Source organism: Choloepus didactylus, chromosome 3 (assembly GCF_015220235.1).
Source record: "Choloepus didactylus isolate mChoDid1 chromosome 3, mChoDid1.pri, whole genome shotgun sequence".
NCBI classification, from domain to species: domain Eukaryota; kingdom Metazoa; phylum Chordata; class Mammalia; order Pilosa; family Megalonychidae; genus Choloepus; species Choloepus didactylus.
In genome coordinates, this window is record NC_051309.1 from 115,172,530 (window position 1) to 115,191,182 (window position 18,653).

At 35.0% G+C, this 18,653-nt stretch overlaps 1 protein-coding gene across 1 annotated transcript in view; it reads left to right on the top strand.

Moving 5' to 3' along the window:
- The first annotated feature begins 9 nt into the window (after positions 1–9).
- Positions 10–18,653, top strand: part of GSTCD (glutathione S-transferase C-terminal domain containing) — a 186,450-nt gene continuing 167,806 nt past the window's right edge. The window contains exons 1-3 of the mRNA XM_037830384.1: positions 10–145; positions 8,587–9,027; positions 9,667–10,134. Of these exons, the coding sequence (XP_037686312.1) occupies positions 8,608–9,027; positions 9,667–10,134 (888 nt within the window). The 5' untranslated portion in view covers positions 10–145; positions 8,587–8,607. The remainder of the gene's footprint in view (positions 146–8,586; positions 9,028–9,666; positions 10,135–18,653) is intronic.

Genomic DNA, 18,653 nt, shown 5'->3' on the forward strand with positions numbered 1-18,653 from the left:
CCATGTGGAGGCCAGTGGTTCACCCGCGGTGGCTCCCGGGAACTGCCTGGGAATCCCAGCTCCGGCGGGGCGGGAAGGCGCGGGCGACCGGTGTCGCCGACATTCTTCACGCACCCTCCCTGCCTGGCCGCGCCTCTGCGACCAGGTAAAGAGGGCGCTCGGGCCGCCAGCTCCCCAGCCCCAGCGACCCTGCAACGACGGTTATTGGCATTGGGGTCAACGGGGCTGAGGATGCGGGGGAAAGGGCGGGAAGGGCTACGGCGTGGAGTTAGTGTCCGGATCCTCCTCCGGCCTTGCAGCCGCCTGGGCTTTTTGGACATAGCTCTTGAAGGTGCGGCGAAGGGCTCTGGGCCCCTTTTCAAGTTTTACGCTCTTCCAAGTTTTCCCCGGGCTCTGCCGCGGGAGAATGGAGCAGCTTCCAGTTGTAGAATCTGTGGGGTCACTTGCCATTTACTTCTCAGTGTAGTTTCAAGACCTTTTGGATCCGGCTGTAACTTTTCTTGTTGGCACTTAGCTTTCCTCTCTAGTCCTACCTGATTTGGAGAAAGCAGTTGTATGTGAATGCTACATAGCCATTGCTCCAAAGGACTTGTTTTATTTTGGGCCATTTGCTTATATTACACAATCAGAGTAGTGTTTCGCCTCGGTTTTTAACTTCTATAGAAGGTTTGAGTTTAGCTTGTATGAAAATTGCTTTGACTTCAAAGACAAAGCTTTAAAGTACAATACTTCCCCGTCTCAATTCATACCTTGTTTTGGGATTAGGTCACTGCGTTGTCCCCCCCCCTCCTTTATTCTTAATGCCAAGATCCCTTAATGCCATGATCCATCCCTTGTCATAAGTTCTTAAATGCCAAGAAAATGCTAGCATTTAATAATATATCTTGAGTTAATTGTTGACAAAGAGACCAGTGTACTTCTATTTTTTTCTATGCTTATCTGTAGAAAAAGTATTTATGGGAGAAAATGTAAAAGCTGTTAAGAATTAGTGATGTGACAATTTAAAACATGTAAACATGGTCATTAGTATATTGTGAAAATAAATTTCGTTATAACACAACTGAGTGATTTGCTGTCGTATTTAATAAATGAAACATTAAACTGAGTTTTTTAAGTTGTCTAGTGGGGAGAATACACAACTGAGAAGATTGCCTTAGGCATACTTATTACTTGAAATTGTGTTGAGATATTCTCAAAAACATTTTAAGAGATTTAACTTTAAAAATAAGTATGAAAAATTCAAGTACATTTGACAATTGTTTGATTAGTGTTTATTTTCTTTACACTTCTCCATGTTTGCCTGCTTTAAACAAAAGCTCAAACTTGAACTTCTGTAGTAATACTGTGCCCATGAAGTTTTTAGTTTTTTTTAAAAACTGACTTTGTAGTTTTTACATTACCACCTGTGGTTTGATATAAGAATAAATACTTAGTATCCAGTTGCTTTTTAGCAGTAACAATTTAGCCTGCCTTAAAACTAACAAATTCTGGGGCTTGGCAACTTAAAAAAGCCAGGATATACATAGTTCCCTGGATATATGTTGTTTTTATTTCTCAGGTATTCAAGTATTTATCTACTGAATTCTGTTATGATTAGTACTTAGAGAGCAGGGATTGATATCAAAACAGGAATTTAGATCAACACAAGGAAGGTATTGCTTGCTGTGGAAATTCAGTAATTTTATTTCAGGCCTGCTGATGTTTCTAACATGTATTTTACTTTGTGGATCCCAGTTAATTATGAGGTCAAGTTTAGCTACAAGCATTATGATTCCAAAGCAACAGATAATTCCCTGATTCTCCAGAGAGAGGCTGACACACTTCACTTATGGCTAAGATTATAGTAAGCCTTTTTACTTTTAAATGCTTTTTTTTTGTTCATTCGTTTGTTTGTTTAACTTCTTGCCCAGAAAAGGAAACAGCTAATTTTAATCATAGGATTTTGTCCTATGTATCCTCATGTTACATAATGCAATGAGTTCTGAAGGACCTGTTTTTTTTTTCTTCCTTTTTTAACCTTTAATATTTAAGGTAATTCACTGCTATGTGTATCTTTAAGAGCACACATTTTAGAAAAATATCTTAAGAAAGTGGGGTGAGTCTATAACCAATTACTATTATTTTGTGAAATATATAAAACACAGGCTAAATACTAACATTCATAATGTGCAGCAATTGATGAAGTTGGAGATTTAAACTGGTTTAAATTCTCATTTTAACCTTTTGAAAAACGAGTTTATAATTTTTCATACTTGTAAACTGTATCAAACTACTTATTTGGTACAATCAAACCAGTTAATATGCACATTGACTAAGGGTTTCACATTTATGTTCTGCCAATTTGTGACTCCCTGGCTTTCAGCCTCAGTAGCAAACACTTTCTTATTTTAGAATTTGAACAACAACAAAAAAAACCTCTTCAATTCAGCATGACTACCTTACCTTCCTGGGGAGGAAGTTTGGAAATATAAGGCATAATTTGGGTTTTGCCCACCAAAGTTTGTCTATTTCAATAGTGTTAATGGATAAGGAATTTGGGGATACCAAGGACTAATAATAGCTAATACTCTCACAAAGTACTGTGTAGTGAGTACTGTTATTTTCCCCATTTTAAAAATGAGGAAACTAAGGCATAGGAAGGTTTTGTACAGCTACTGAGTATTAGAACCAGGATTTGAACCCAGTCTGGCTAAAGAGTCTGGGCTCATGCCTATTACTTAATTTTTGGTGTAAAAATATTTTATTTGCTAAGTAATATATATACTGTTTAGATTCCTTGTTCTGTTGCCTGAATATCAAAACACAGCAAAACTTCTATGCTTTCATTATTTACAAGTTTGGATGGAGTTATACTTTCTCCTATTCAACAGAGATGATAAATCTTGTTTCTTCATTTATTTCACACTTAGGTTGACGTTTAATTTATAAATTTGGCAAAGAAAGAATAGTGACATGAAAATATGAGGCTCCTGTTGTACTGGAGACTAAAGTTCCCAATAGGACTCTCATTGCAGTCATTAGTGATATTCATTTATGTGTATTAATTCATTTATTCTTTCCTTGAACTAAACTTTGAGTACTGTGTACACCGTTAATCATTGGAGATACCAAGGTAAATCAAATAGATCAAATCCCTGCCCTCATGGAGTTTTACATTGCATGAGGGCAGGGAACACAGAAAATAAACAGATAAACAGCTAAATATATAATGTCAGGTAATAAGTGTTATGAAGAAAAAGAAAGCAGATTAAGGAGCTAGCGAATGATGGGAGTGCAATTTCAATTCAGGTGTTAGGAGAGGCTGCTGTGCGGAGTTAATGTATATGCAGAGACCTCAATGAAATGAGCCACAGGAATATCTTAAGAGAAGAGCATTCTAGGCAAAGGGAACAGCAAGTACAAAGATTATTAAGAGGGGGGTGTTCCTGGCATGTTCTGAGAACAGTAAGGAGAACTGTGGCTAGAGGGCCATAAGCAGGTGAGAGGAGTCGGAGGAAGTGAGGTCAGAAAAGGATAGTTTTGGTCAAATCAGGCATTCTAGGCCATTTTAGGAAATTTTTGTTTTATTCTAAGTGTGCTGGGAAGCCACTGGATGGTTTTGAGCATGGGACAAGAGCTGATTTATGTTTTTAAAGGATCACCCTGAGTATTGTTAGAGAATGGGCTTTGAGGAGGATTAGAAGCAAGAAAAATAATTAAGAGATTTCTGCAGCATTTCTGGTAACAGCTGGGTGGTGGTGGTGGAAAAGGTGCTAAGAATTTGGATTTAGCATATGTTTGAAAAGTAGAGATGGCTAGATAGGAGAGGGAAAAAGGAGTTGAGTAGACTTTCAATGTTTTGTGCCTGAGCATCTGGTTGAATGGTGTTGCCATTTTACCAAGGAGGCCACTAAAGAAGGAGGAACAATTTTAGAGAAACATCCAAGTGGAGATGTCAAGTGGAATATAGGAATCTGGAGTTCAGGGGAAAGGATATGGCTGAGGTACATTAAATACCTGTAGGAGTCAGGTATTTAAAGCTATGGCACTAGAGATCACCTAGAACAGTGCTATCAGACTGTGAGTGTGGCCCATTCAAAGGATCATGAAATCAGTTTAGTGAGTCACAACCAGCCTTTTTTTTTTAAAAAAAGGAAGGAAATGAAGGAACAGTAAAAAATATCAAACATATCCTAAGTAATAGAATAAGTATTACTTTCTTGACAAAATTGTTTTCTGTTTTAATCTCTGCAGTAATTTGCAGTGTAAAATGTATTTCTTACTTTGTGGCATCAGTTTGAAAACCACTGATCAAGGATCCAGAAGAGGTCAAAGCCCTGAAACAAAGGTCTGTGGAGGATACATTAAAGGGGATCAGGAAGGAACCACCAAAGAAAGTAATCCAGTGCTAAGAATTGCCAAATAATCCTGCCTTTAGAACATAGGTTTTTTTTGTTTGTTTTTTTTTGTTTTTTAAATATTACTGAGAGCAACATGCTTGTAGAAAATAATTAATAAATTCTGATAATTTTCACTGATGAAATTGTTGCTGCAGAAAAGTTACCATATGCTTCACTTTATAAAATTTGAAACTTATAAAATAGTGCTTTTTATATTAGAAAAATAGCTATTTCTGAGTGTTTTCAAATAACATCCCTTTATAGCTTCAATTAATACTTTTGGATTTATATACAATTCTCATCCATAAAGTGAAAATAAAGTAGACTTTTAAGGATTGTGAGGATTAGATATAATGTATAAAAGTAATGTATAAAAGTAAATGAATGATAAAATAATATTTAGAATTGTATTCTTTGTTCATTCATCTAACATTTATTAAGTGCCTATCAGATTCCCAAAACAGTAATAATTTCCTTTTAAAAACCAAATCAGCTGGTTAATCTTTTGCTGCTTTTGTATATTTTGGTGGACTTTATTTATTATGCAATATATAATTTATCTATATATCTATTATGTAATACTTAATTGCCATAGATCCTGGTTTGAATTTTGAGCATGAAACTTCCACACTTCCAGCTTGTAGAGAGATATGCTTATTTTTAATACATCTACTGTAATTTTTCTCACTCTTCTTATATGGAGTGAAGAAGTAATATGGTTTTAGTTTAGAAAACAATTACAAAAGTCATTTCCATTTTCATGTGAAATGTTTCAATTTATCAAACTCAACATATTAATTAGAATGAGATGCAGAAAACTCTAAATGCCTAAAATCTTAAATCTTGGGCTAATTCAATTATTTAAAAATACCTTGAAGGTTTCCATGTAATGAAACCTTTTCTTTTTACCTATTTACTCCTCTGCAAATTTTTCCAAGCAAATTGGCATGTCCAAGAAGGAGATGCAGCCTCTGAGTTCTGTTCCCCTCCTAAATTTTGTGATTTTGTCTGCTGCTTTTGAACTCTTCAGGAGTAGTTACAGTGTGGCACCTGTCAAAGTGAAGAGAAAGAGCAAATGACACTACTGCAGTGCTTGGCAGGAGTGTAATAAGTAGTAACAAGACTTGTGCCCCAGAAGCCCTGGAGACCCAGAAGATGATTCTATAGTACCTACCTTCCTGAAGGTCATGGTATAAAACTAATGAACTAGGGAATTCTCCAGGTAGTAAAGGGGGAAAAAAGAAAAGAGGGGTTTCTTTTGTCTATGGCATTTGCATACTTTGTTTTACTCTCTTGAAAAACTGAAGACGTAGTACAAGCTCAAAATATCAACTCTGTACAGGTTTACTAAATAATATGTACTTTGGAAATTATGTTAGTACACATTGGGGAGAATTTGCCCAAGGAGAATAATTTGTTTTTTAAACTCCAGGATCATTAAGTCACATTTTTAATCTCAGGAAAAAGCACCAACATCTACATTGAAAAAATATTAAATTGTGTTAAAAACCAACAGTACCTTGCATTTTTTCCCTGGAATCTCATTAATTTTTACATATCTCCATGGGCGGGTTATTGCTATCTTGTTGACATTTAGTATTTATTAAGTGCTCACAGTGAGAAGAGTTTATAGAATATACAAGACTATTATTCTCAAGGTTTTTATGTTCCTTGGAAAGTGGCAAATGTATATGTACTGTAATTTTTGATACTTCTACGAACCCTAAATCAGCAAAAACTGTAAAATATGATGGCATTGTTTTCAATTCAAATAAGAAAGGGTTAGCAAGTGTAGTCTCATAATTATTGTCTCATAAACTGCTGGAAAAGTGAGGGAAGTGATCGTGTTTTCTTTCAAATCTGCCTTCTTGAAGCACTTAGGGATCTTCAGAAAAGGAAATTAAGAGGATTGGTAAATGATCATCACATTTCCAGAGGCAAATTCTTCGGAGACTGTCAGTTCCTAGAAAGTATTACTGGTTCTTTTTGCTTGTGAACTTTAATAAATATCCCTTAATATGTTGTTTTAAAGTCACCTATAGGTGTCAAATGAAAACCAAAAGGTAAGTAAGCTCAGGGAGAAAATGGTTTCCATGAGTTAAAAAGTTGTGCTCTTAAATTACTTCACATGAAATAGTTTTCCCTCAGATCATCTTCTAAAGAAGTAAACCATGTGAAGTTGTTATATTTTAATAAATATAAATTAATAAAATATTAATAGTGATATTTGCATTATAAAGAGGTTTCCTAAGGGTATTTTCATAACTATACCCATTTGTAGTAATGGATTATTAGCTCTTTAAAAGAAAAGTTGACAACCAAGAAAGTGTTTGCTATTGATTAAAAAACAAAACAAAACAAAAAAACTAAGGTATTTCGAGTATTAAAGGAAATTCAGAATGTTGAAGGTTTCCTAAAATTCAGGGTACACTAACTTTTCATATTCACTTAGAAAAAGTCAGTTGCATATGTACTTTTAAAAGCTTTTAAAAGAATAATTCTCTTTTTCCTATTACATGCTTCCGTAGTGAATGCTTTTAAAGAGTGCCATCTAGTGTCAATTTTGGAGTGGTGATTTATGGATTAAAACGTGGGGAATTTTGAGCCCAAGAAATGTATAAATCACACACACATACAAAAAGTCATGATAGTTGACAAAAGCCTTAAGGAATATGACTTGAAAACACTCATCAATAATTTGACCTCAAGATTGTGCATGTTTGCATCTTTAAAATAACAAACTTGTGTTTTCATCCATGCATTCATTCAACAAACACTTTTTTATTGTGTATGTGTGTGTGTGTCTGTATGTATGGCAGGTCCTGCTCTAGGTACAGTGGTGAACAAATAAAATTTCTACTCATGGAACAGTCTAGTTGTGGGGAAGTGCAGATAAAATAAATATATAGTATGCTACAATAGTGATAAGTGCTATGGAGAAAAATCAAGCATAGAAGGGGATATGAAGGGGTTTTTTTTTTTGATGGTGAGGGGGTTGGGATTGTAATTTAAATTGAGTAAGCCTGGGAAGGTTTCAGTAAGAAGCTGACATTTAAGTATAAACCTGAAGGACGGAGTCCCTGAGGTGGGAATGTGTCTAATGTTTTAGAGGAATAAAAAGTCAGTTTGGAAGGCGATACAGATAGTTGGTGAGATGAACTCAGAGACATAATAGAAGGATTAAATAATGGGGAGCTTTGTAAGTCATTTTAAAGAGTTTGGCTGTGAAAGATATGCTAAATGGGAAGAATTGGAGAATTTTGAGCAGAGTAATGACAGGATCTTACTTCAGTTTTAACAGGCTCACTTAGGCTTAGGCCCTTGCATTGACAATAGACTGGAAGGAGCTAGGTCAGGAAGATGGGAGACCAGTTAGGAAGCAGTTACTGTAATTCAGAAGACAGGATTGGATCACAGTGAAACAGTGGAAATGCTGTGAAGTGGTCAGATTCTGGATATATAGTAAAGGTAGAGCCCAAAGAATTTTTTGTTGGACTGTTTATGGGAAGGTGCAGAAAAGAATCATTAAGAATGACTCCGTGAGTTTTGGCCTGAGAAACCAGGATGGTGACTCTTGAGAAGACACACGAGGAGCAGATTTTGGAGGAGGGGGAGAATAAGCAACTTGATTTTGGACATGTTAAGTTCAAGATCTCTCAGTTATCAATATTTAAGTTATGGGGAAATTAAAATATTTTTTCTATTGTGATTCAATACTAAACAGCTCATCACATATCAAAATCCACTTTAGGAAAATCCGTTTCTCATGAAGGAAAGAACTTACCTCTGTATATTGTAAATTGCATAAAATAGAAGCAGTGTGGGAAGAGCATTGATCAGTGTTGTCAAAGCTTCTCAAGCCTATTATTCCTAAACAGGTCTCAGTATTCTTGGTTGATTCCTTAATTTCCATTCCATTAATCTTTTCTGTTTTCACCTCCAGTGAGACCCCAAATACTTGATTGGGTGGGTTCTCTTGCAAGGCACCTGAGGTGTGCTTTTAAAGTTGCTGGGTATGAAATCACCCTAATATTAATTGATTGCACAGGTGAAAATCTTTCAGTCTTCAGGAGTAAATTTTTCAAGAGTTGTATCTATCACAAATCCTTGCTGATTTCTAGAACAGGCTTTTAAAACATTCACCTGTTATTTTAACTTCTAAAGTGTTATATTCTAAGGTCTATACCCATTTCAATTTATGCTTCAGGTGAACCAATAAAAGAAGAAAATGAAATGCTTTAAGAAAAGTCTTCCAGAAGAATATCTCTATCTGGATTTTTCTCACCAAACAGAAGGATGCATCTTTCCTCTTCATACATTTGTAACCATATTTTTGTTGTCATATTGTGACTGCAAAATCTTTAAAGTTTGCTTCGTTCTCACCAGAGAAAGTACAGATATTTCACTAATAAGAAATGTACTGTCCCAGGATGATGAAATACAGATTATTTCAAGGGAGGAGCTTCCACCAATAGTCCAGAATTGCCGTTTGCCTGCAGCAGTGGAAACACCAGACAATTTTTGTAGAGCAGGACTTGCTGTAGTACTAAGACACATAATCCAGAAATCATATGAAGCAGACCCCTCAAAGAAGGAAATTTTGGAACTTCTGGGTTTTAAAAAGACTTGCTTGAAAGCCTGTGCTGAAGTAAGTATATTGTCACTTTTCTTTTCTACTGGTATTTAAAGCTACAAACTGATAACATCTTCGCTTGAATATTTATTTTAACTTCCTGTGGTAACCAAAATTTCATTTATTAGAAAAATTCAGTCACCAATGAAATAAAGTAACCCTTCAACGTGTGCCAATATTTCAGTGCAGTATTGGAAAATAAGAATGTGAGATAAGTTGTGAAGTTTGGAGATCTTATTTTTAGAGATCTTTTTTAGAGAGTGACTTCTTTCTTCATCCTTGTTTTGGGAACATTGATGATTTTTAAAGAGAACTTTTACATATAAACAGGAGCTCAAGTAGCAGTGTTTTGGAAAACAGCTTTTTTTTTTTTTTTTGGTTAGTATTTTAAAGGCATTGGGGAGTGAAGATTTATTCAGTAGGAGGATGATACAGGAATGCTAAACTTTCTATTGCTTGATGTTATCACTTCTGAAACACCGTAATATATCTCTGATATAGCATAGAAGTCTAGCCCAGGGATGGTTTAGCCCATGACTTAACAAATTCTCTAACCCAGTTTTATTTCCCAATGGAATGTTCTTTTGTTTTTTGTTTTTTCTTCAAGCTATGTTGAAAATAAAGAATCCTTTCATTTCTTGTTTTGTTTTGTAGGTTAGTCAGTGGACCAGGCTTTGTGAACTTACCATCCCTTTGGCTATTGAGAATTTTCTCAAAGAGTCTTCTGAACTGCCCCCAACTATCCCTGTAGAAATACTACAGCTAGAGAAAAAGCTCAGTGAGCCTGTTAGAGTGCATAACGATGACAAAATCCGTAGGCAGAAGCTGAAGCAACAGAAGGCTGCTGGAGTTGGGCTTTCACTTGCTGAAGATAAAACAAAAAGCAAGGTCCATAAACAGGAAACATCTGAGGAGTTGATCCCTGAGCCCAAAAGCCTGGAATTGAAAGTGGCATTCTCAAAGCTCGCAGTAGAGGAAGAACCAGTCACTACCAACAGGGAACCTTCTCACATCAGAAAAGCGAAGGCCTCTGATCTCCCACTGCTGGATCATCTGTTTGCAGAAGGGCTTTACTTCACTTTGGCAGATATTGTGCTCTTGCCCTGTATCCATCATTTTTTGGTAAGGTTTCATCAGGAAGGGATACATTACTATAAGCTGTGATCTGTGAAATTGCTTAGGTTTGAATCCCAGTTCACTTCTATCATTTCACCCTGGACAAGTTATTAATATCTCCAGTATGTATCTAATGGGATCACTGTGAGGAATAAATGACACAATTTGTGTAATGTGTAGAAAACAGTGCTTGCCACATAGTTCTCAGTAAGTGTTAGTGATGAACAGGACTTTTAATTTTGAGTTGCCAAAATGTTAGCAATTGTTATGATTATTAATTTCAAATTGTGATTGTGATTACCTTCTAATATCAGAGGGTCCAGTATTAAAAAACTAAAAAAGATTGTCAACTATAATTTGTAATTTACTAGTCACTTAAGATACTAATCTCATTATGTTAGGCATTATCAAATCAGAAACATTGTATCCTCATCCTACGGCTTCTGTTGTTCTGCATAAGATTAAAGAGGCTGGGTATGCTATTCTATGCTCTGGGAGAATATAGGAGGAAATTTTTATTTCCAAACCAGGTGCATTATTAACTGGATAGAACTGGGGCAAAGCCTGACCTTTTAGGGTTAAGAGCAAATTCGGAAAACTTTAAGGGAGACACTTAAGTTTGAGAGAAGAATGGAAGCTAAAAAATAGACTATTCTACAGAAACTGGATAAATAAATTGACAGTCAGCATTTATTCATGTGCTGATGAGTGGCTTTCTGTTTCCTCATTGGCATTACTTGGAAAGAAATGAAAGAGGGAGCATTTCTCTTGGAGAGATTTGGCTTGCTCAATACAAATTACTATTAAGATGGTGATAAAGTTCCATCTCTTTGCAATTGCACTTCATCTTCAATAGGTTGCCTTAATAAGGGAGACAAAGTGGTATAGTGTAAAGAGTTCTGGCTCTGGAGTTGCGTTTGAATCCTGGTTCTGTGATATACTTACTAGTTTTTGTGACTTTGGTCTGGTTGTTGTACCTCTCTAAGCCTTTTATCCTTGAAGAGTTATTGTAAGTTTTAGAAAGTCTATACTTAGAAATATTGTATATAAAATAATGGGACAGAGCCTGTCTCATAGTAAGTGGCTCAATAAAGAGAAGTTTTCCTTAAAAGTAATCAATCTTGAGAAAACTACCAATAGACTCAGTAGTTAACCTTTCTCATTGGTGTTGAAGCATGTTTTAGGGCCACAAGATTCTGGTAGTGGGTTTTCTAAAAATATCTAATATGACATATAACACATTATTATATACATATACAGTAACATTTCATGATGTTAGTACTATAAGGCTTCTGTATATTTAAGGCTTCTCTTACATTAAATGTGAGATTAAAATTTGTGCATTAATTTCCCCAAATTCCTTTGCAGAGTAATTTCTTGCAGTGCATGGATTCTTGGACAACATTTCTATTCCAAAGGTAGAAAGGAGCAAGCACTACTGATGAAGAAAAATCACTTTCAAAATGGTTGTCTTTATTTGACAATTACACTTTCCTAGATAAATGAATAATATCCTTCTGTTAAAAGGTTGAGTGTATGAGTGAATACACACACACATATACACACAATTATATATGTATTTTTCCACATGGAGGAAGAGAGGACAGAGTAAAAAATAATACCAGCATAAACATGAGAACCTATACTCTTTGCAGTCTTCTGATTAGTTTTCAAGAGCCTTGTTTTTGTTTTGTTTTTTTTTTTTCTTTTAAGCATTTCAGTCTTTCTCCTACTATGGAATCAGATTTCATTCTCCTATTACCAATACTTCAGATATCTTTGATGACCCATGAGAAAAGACTTCTAATGAAAATTTTATATTTGGAGGCTGGTGCTTCACTAATAATATTGATCGTTTGTCATTTTCTTAAGGAACATTTCTTTTTCCTTCAGAATTGAAAACAAACCAAGATTTAAAGCCTAATAATTTCAGAATTAAAGGACATGACAAAGAGGGAGACTCAGGAATTGTTTATATGTTGATTCGTATTTTAAATGTCATATATGTTCACAGTGTTCATGAATATGGATGGGGAGAAAAACATTTTTCTAAATTCTCTTATCCTTGAACCCTCCCCTCTATTGCCAACTTCAGTCATTTGATACATTCTGAAATACTGTTTGTCTTCTTGGCTTCTCAGGATAACTATGTTTGTTTCTAATTTCATAAGAATTGAATCAAAGTGGTACATACATTTATTAATTTCACAAATTTATTGAAACCTGACTACATATGCCAGGCATTGCTGTAGGCTCTAGTGAACAAGACAGAAAAAGTCCCTGCCTGCATGTAATTAATATTCTAGTAGGGAAAGATAGAAATAATCAAGTAAACAAATAAACAATATTTATTTAGATAATGGTAAGAAAATAAAACAAGGTCATATTAGGACCCCAGCCTTTGCTTTGAAATTCAACGGAACAGATAAAATTTTGGGTTCACCTGAGTGAAGGTGGTTTTAGGGCATTACCCACATGGCCATCTTCTTTTCAACTGATTTGCCTGTCATTTTAGCCAAATTTAAATATCATTTGCTTGATTAGGATCAACTGAGGCCAAAGTTTTCCTAATGGAGAGTTTTCCTGCCTTGAAAGTTAGGTAGATAATGTAAAAAGTTACTGTATACATCCTTCCAAAGGTGATATACTGAGGAAATTAGTTTTTATTTCAGTTTAAAATAGGGGAAAATGTGTACCCTCAGCCTTTTTTATTATATGTATTCAATTTAATTCTTCTCTTTTAACATTTAATATATAAACTAATTCTCAAAATATTTTCCTTTGTGCCTTTGTATTTTTCTTGGATCTGCACATTTTCCTTCAGAAATTCATCTTTCTTTGCCAAAGCCTTGATGTTGTTTCTATGTTTATTTTTCTTCTTTGAGTCATCTTGGGTCATTTTATTTCATACAGTGGCTATGATACTGAGCCTTTATACTTGCATTAATATGCATTGGAATGATGGAGTGGCAGTCTAAATGATCACAATTAAGGTCAAGTTACTAGGTTTGAGTTAGAAACACAGATCTGGACCCTGGGGCCAGAAGATTTAGCCACAGGAATAAAGTCAGGCACATAAAAGAGAGCAGAGTCAGTTTTGCTAAATCAAGGTCTGGTATGCCAGAGTTCAAGATAGGAGAGCTAAGGAAAACACTGAATAAACCCAAAGATGCAGAACAATAGCAGGTGGTGTGGCTGAAATGTTATGTATATACTTGCTCCAAGTTTCTCTTTCTCTAGTGGATATTGGTTTGCAGAGTTAGCCCCTGGTAACCCAGCACTTCTTTGTTAATTAAAATGCACACTTCTTATATTCGTGCCTCCTCTAATTCATTTGCTAAAATCTTCTAGTAGATAGTATAGTCAGCATATGGGAGAGGTAGCAATGAATAGCCTTACTGGGGCAAAGTCCTGCTGCTCCCTGATATTAGAAAATTATATAGTTATTTTTCAGTTGCTACTAGTAAATGGGTACACCTTGTTAGAACTAATTAAAAGATTATTCTACTCTTGGATTAAGACAGAGAAGTTGCCATTTATTGAAATCTTTGAATACTTACAATTTATTGAATATTTATGATTTAATTTTATATGTTAACTTCTATTTTTTTTCCACTTTTAAGAAATTTTTTTATGGTACATGTATACTAGTATCAAATTTGCTATTTAGCCATTTTGAAGTACATTCAGTGGTATTAATCACATTCACAATGTTGTGCTACTGTCACCAACATCCAGAAAAACACTTTTTCATGACCCCAAACATCTGTACCTATTAAGCAATAACTCCCCACTTTCCATTTACTCCAAGCCTTGGTAATCTCTAATCTAATTTCAGTCCCATGAATTTCCTTATTGCAGATATTTCTTGTAAGCAGAATGACATAATATTTTTATTTTTGTGTTGACTTCTCACTCAGTCTATGTTTTCAAGTTTCATCCATGTTGTAACATATATCAGAATTTCATTATTTTTTCATCCAAATAAAATTTCGTTGTATGTGTAGACCACATTTTGTTTATCCATTCATTTTTTGATGGGCACTTGTATTGTTTTTTGGCTCTTATGAATGATGCTGCTATGAACATTGGTGTGCAAGTTTCTGTTTGAGTCCCTGTTTTCAATTCTTTTGGTATATACCCAGAAGTGGAATTGCCAGTCATATGGTAATTTTATGTTTAGCTATTTAAGGTACTGCCAAACTGTTTTCCACAGTAGCTGGAGCATTTTACATTACCACCAATAATATACAAGAGTTCCAAAATCACTGAATCACTGCCAACATTTGTTATTTTCTATTTCTTTAAAAAAAATCCATCATAGTGGATGTTGAGAGGTATTCTGTTGTGGTTTTGATTTGCATTTCCGTAATGACTACTGATGTTTAGCATCTTTTCTTGTGTTTATTGAACATTTGTATATCTTCTTTGGAGAAATGTCTATCCTAGTCCTTTGCCCTTGTTGTAGTTGGGTTGTTTGTCCTTTTCTTCTTGAATAGTAGCAGTTCTGTATATATTCTGGATATTAAACTCCAATATATTAAATTGAGTTTTCTTAAAGGATAGCACATTCTCATTAGCTGAAGAAAAATCATCTCCTGTTAAAAATTGATTTGTGGGCAAAAATACCTATATTAAATACCTTTCAGCATTCCCATTGACATAAAATTAGAAATAAAATGAAGACCTTGCTATTGGCTGGCATAATGCAAAAATCATGCCACTTATTTAGTGTCAATATCTTCTATGCATCGAGCCCTTAAGAGTTTTCAGTGTTAATTAATCTATAAGTAAATTTCATATAAATTAAGTAAATCATTTAATCTATAAATAAATTTCATATAAAGAACTGGGATTATACTTCCATTTAGATAGGTTGTTTACTATTTTTTACCTTGCTTACTTTTCTCATCTAAACATTGTTAATTATGTCTTGTATTGCAAAGAGTAGACATGTCTAAGGAAATGCTATAAATAAACACAAAATAGATTGGATATAAAGGCAGAAGAAGTGATATTTTGTATAGATGCAACATCTTGCATCTCTTATTCAGACAAATTTTTCTACCCCTTATTACAGTTAACTACAAAACCACTAGGATTTCATTTTGTGCTCTTGGTAGCAATTATTTCTTATCATTGTTTAAGAATAAATCCTCTTATTTTCTTGTCTTTAAAGAACCCTGTGACATTTATGATGGTTTTGCTCTTAAGAGCCAGGTAATCTTTTTTATATCTATCATTTCTTAGGAAATAATTTAATTTTCATCTCAGATTTTTCATTAGCCACTTTATTAAATATATCTTCTTGAATGTAATGAATGTGGTTTAGTACCTCCTGAACTATCTGGATATCAGTGGAGCTACCTGGCATGTTGATTAAATGGGGTGACCTGTCATGCAGAGTAAAACTGCTCAATTTTTTTTCAACATGAAGCATTGTCATTTAATCACAACTTATTTTCTAAAGGAAGGAAAGATGCCATATGCATCTAAGCAATAAGAATAAATCAATACCAAGCAGAGTAAAGGAAAGGTGAAGAAATGAGGACATTTATGATTTGATTAACTTGTCATACTGTAAGCACATAATCTATTTCCAGGCAATTAAGAACTTGGGTAAGAATTATAACTTTTTGTCTCCCAAAGTACCATCATTTACAATAGTGTTTTTCAAACTCTTTTACTCTAATTCAGTAAATAATATATTATGTAAGATGATCAAGCATACAATTATGCTTACTCATCTTTGTCCTATATATATATTTAAATATATACTTACAAGTACTTACAAAATAACCCACCTTACTGTATGCTCTGTATTTCCTATTTCATTTCATTTTTTTAAAAAGCACTATGTTGATTTCACAACTTCCTAATGGTTCATAACCAGCACACTCTGATTTAGAGGATTCCTCTAAATTTAAATTTAGAGGATTACTTGGTCATTTGTTCATAAACTCAATAGAGTGAACATTACTTACAAGGTAGGGTTTTAGATGCTTGGAGTATTCAGAGAGAATTAGACATAAACTCTGCCCTCATATTTGTCCCTCCAAATTTATCTCCTGCTTTTTCAACAACTTTGCCCTCTCAATTGTTCCCCTCCCTCTGCATTTCAATTTCTCCTCTACTAGGTTTCCCCACAGTATACAGACATATTCTACCATCTAGTCTCTCCCTCCAGTTATTATGTCTTGTCTTTGTTCCCCTTTATAGGAAAACATGTCAAGATACCTATAGCCTATGTGTTTTTACTTAATTTTCTCTTCTCAGTTCATATTATTTCCCTGCTCCAGCACAACTGAGCCTGTCAAGATTACCAATGACTTTTATTTTGCCAAATCCCAAAGTCACTCTTCCATTCATACTGCATTTAACTTCTTAGCGGTGTTCAACACATGTGCTTCTTGAACACTCCTTTTTTTTTGTCTTAGCTTCCTTGAAAACTTTCTTGGTTTTCTTTCATCTTACCAACCTACTCCTTTTCTACTTTGCTGTTTCCTTCTGTGCTTGACCTTAAAGTTGTGATGTCCTAGGGATCTCTCCTGGGCTCCATCTCCTCTCTGTCCATACACACTCCCTAGCTTTAAGTACATGTCCATGGCTTTAAGTACGACCTATATGTCATTGGCTCTCAAATCTATATTTTTAGCCCTGACCTCTTCCCAAACCACCAGACCTTGCTGCCCATCAACAAACACAGGAGTTTGTTGTATTTATTTATGTATCATACACTTTTGTAATGTTTCTTATGTAGCAGGAAGGCACTATTCTAAATTTATTACAAATGTTAATCATTTAACCCTCCAAACTATATGGTGCTATCTATAAATCAGGACACTGAGTTACAGAGAAGTTATATAGTTTGTCCAAGATTACCTAGCTAAGTGGCAGATCCAGAAGTCAAACCCAGGTAATCTAATTCTAGAAAATGTGCTCTTAATCACTCTCATATCAGGTTGGCAACAGTCTCTGCCAAACTACATAAAAACTATTTGAGCTATACTGTACTAAAAGACAGAAATTCTCTATGTCTACAGATTTCATTTGTATGTGTGTTTATTCTCAAATCATTTTATTTTCTAGTATATGCATCAATCTTTTTCAAAAACGGATACCTATGATTTTTATGAATTTTCTCCTTTATTCCTTGTTTTCTGTTTATTTCTCTATGTTAACTTGAATTTTTTTTTTCTATTGACTCTCAACTCTGTAACTTTCTATATGTCATGTATTTGAAGGCAACAGCTAGCCTGAGTTGGGCATGATACACATATGTCCTTATTTTGGTTTATATAAGGCTATAACTGACTGAATATTTTCATAGCAGCAATCTACTGTCAATGTGTTCAGGGGACGAGTCTGTCATGTTTCCTTTTGGTTCTTAGATTGCTCACTGGATATGTATATAAGGTTTAGGCCTCTTCACAAACATCCAACAGCCCAATAGCTTTGGATTTAAAAAAAAATGTAATTCCGTTTTATTGAGATATATTCACTTACCATACAGTCATCCATAGTGTACAAACGGCTGTTCATAGTACCATCTTATAGTTATACATTCATCACCCCAATCTGTTTTAGAATATTTTCCTTACACCAGAAAGAACAAGAATAAAAAATAGAAGTAAAAAAGAACATCCAAATCATCCCCCCCATCAGACCCTATTTTTCATTTAGTTTTTGTCCCCGTTTTTCTACTTATCCATTCATATACTGGATAAAGGGAGTGCAATCCACAAGGTTTTCACAATCACACTGTCACCCCTTATAAGCTACATTGTTATACAATCGTCTTCAAGAGTCAAGGCTACTGGATTGGAGTTTGAAAGTTTCAGGTATTTACTTCTAGCTATTCCAATACATTAAAAGCTAAAAAGTGTTATCTGTATAGTGCATGAGAATGTCCACCAGAGTGGCCTCTCAACTCCATTTGGAATCTCTTAGCCAGTGAAACTTTATTTTGTTTCCTTTCGCATCCTCTTTTGATTAAGAAGATGTTCTCAATCCCACGATGCTGGGTCCAGATTCATCCCCGGGAGTCATATCCTGCATTGCCAGGGAGATTTACATCCCTGGGAGTCAGATCCCACGTAGGGGGGAGGGCAGTGAGTTCACCTGCTGAGTTGGCTTAGCTAGAGAGAGAGGGCCACATCTGAACAACAAAGAGGAACTCAGGCACAATTATAAGCAGGTTTAGCCTCTCCTTTGCAGTAACGAGCTTCATAAGGGCAAGCCCCAAGACAGAGGGCTCAGCCTACCAAGCCTTCAGTCCTCAATTTTTGTGAGAACATCAGCAACAATCCAGGTGAGGAAGTCCAACATTCCCACGTTTTCCCCCAGCTCCTCGGGGGGGCCTGCATATATATTTTTATTCTCTGCCCAAAATACTTTGTGATGTGCCGAGTAGCTCTGGATTTTAAGCTATGAGTTTTGTGTTCAAGGGGTTATTATTTGCCCTGCTAAATGCCTTTTGTTCATTCAAAGGGGAATAGGTTCTCTCATTTTCCTGTGATGTTCTT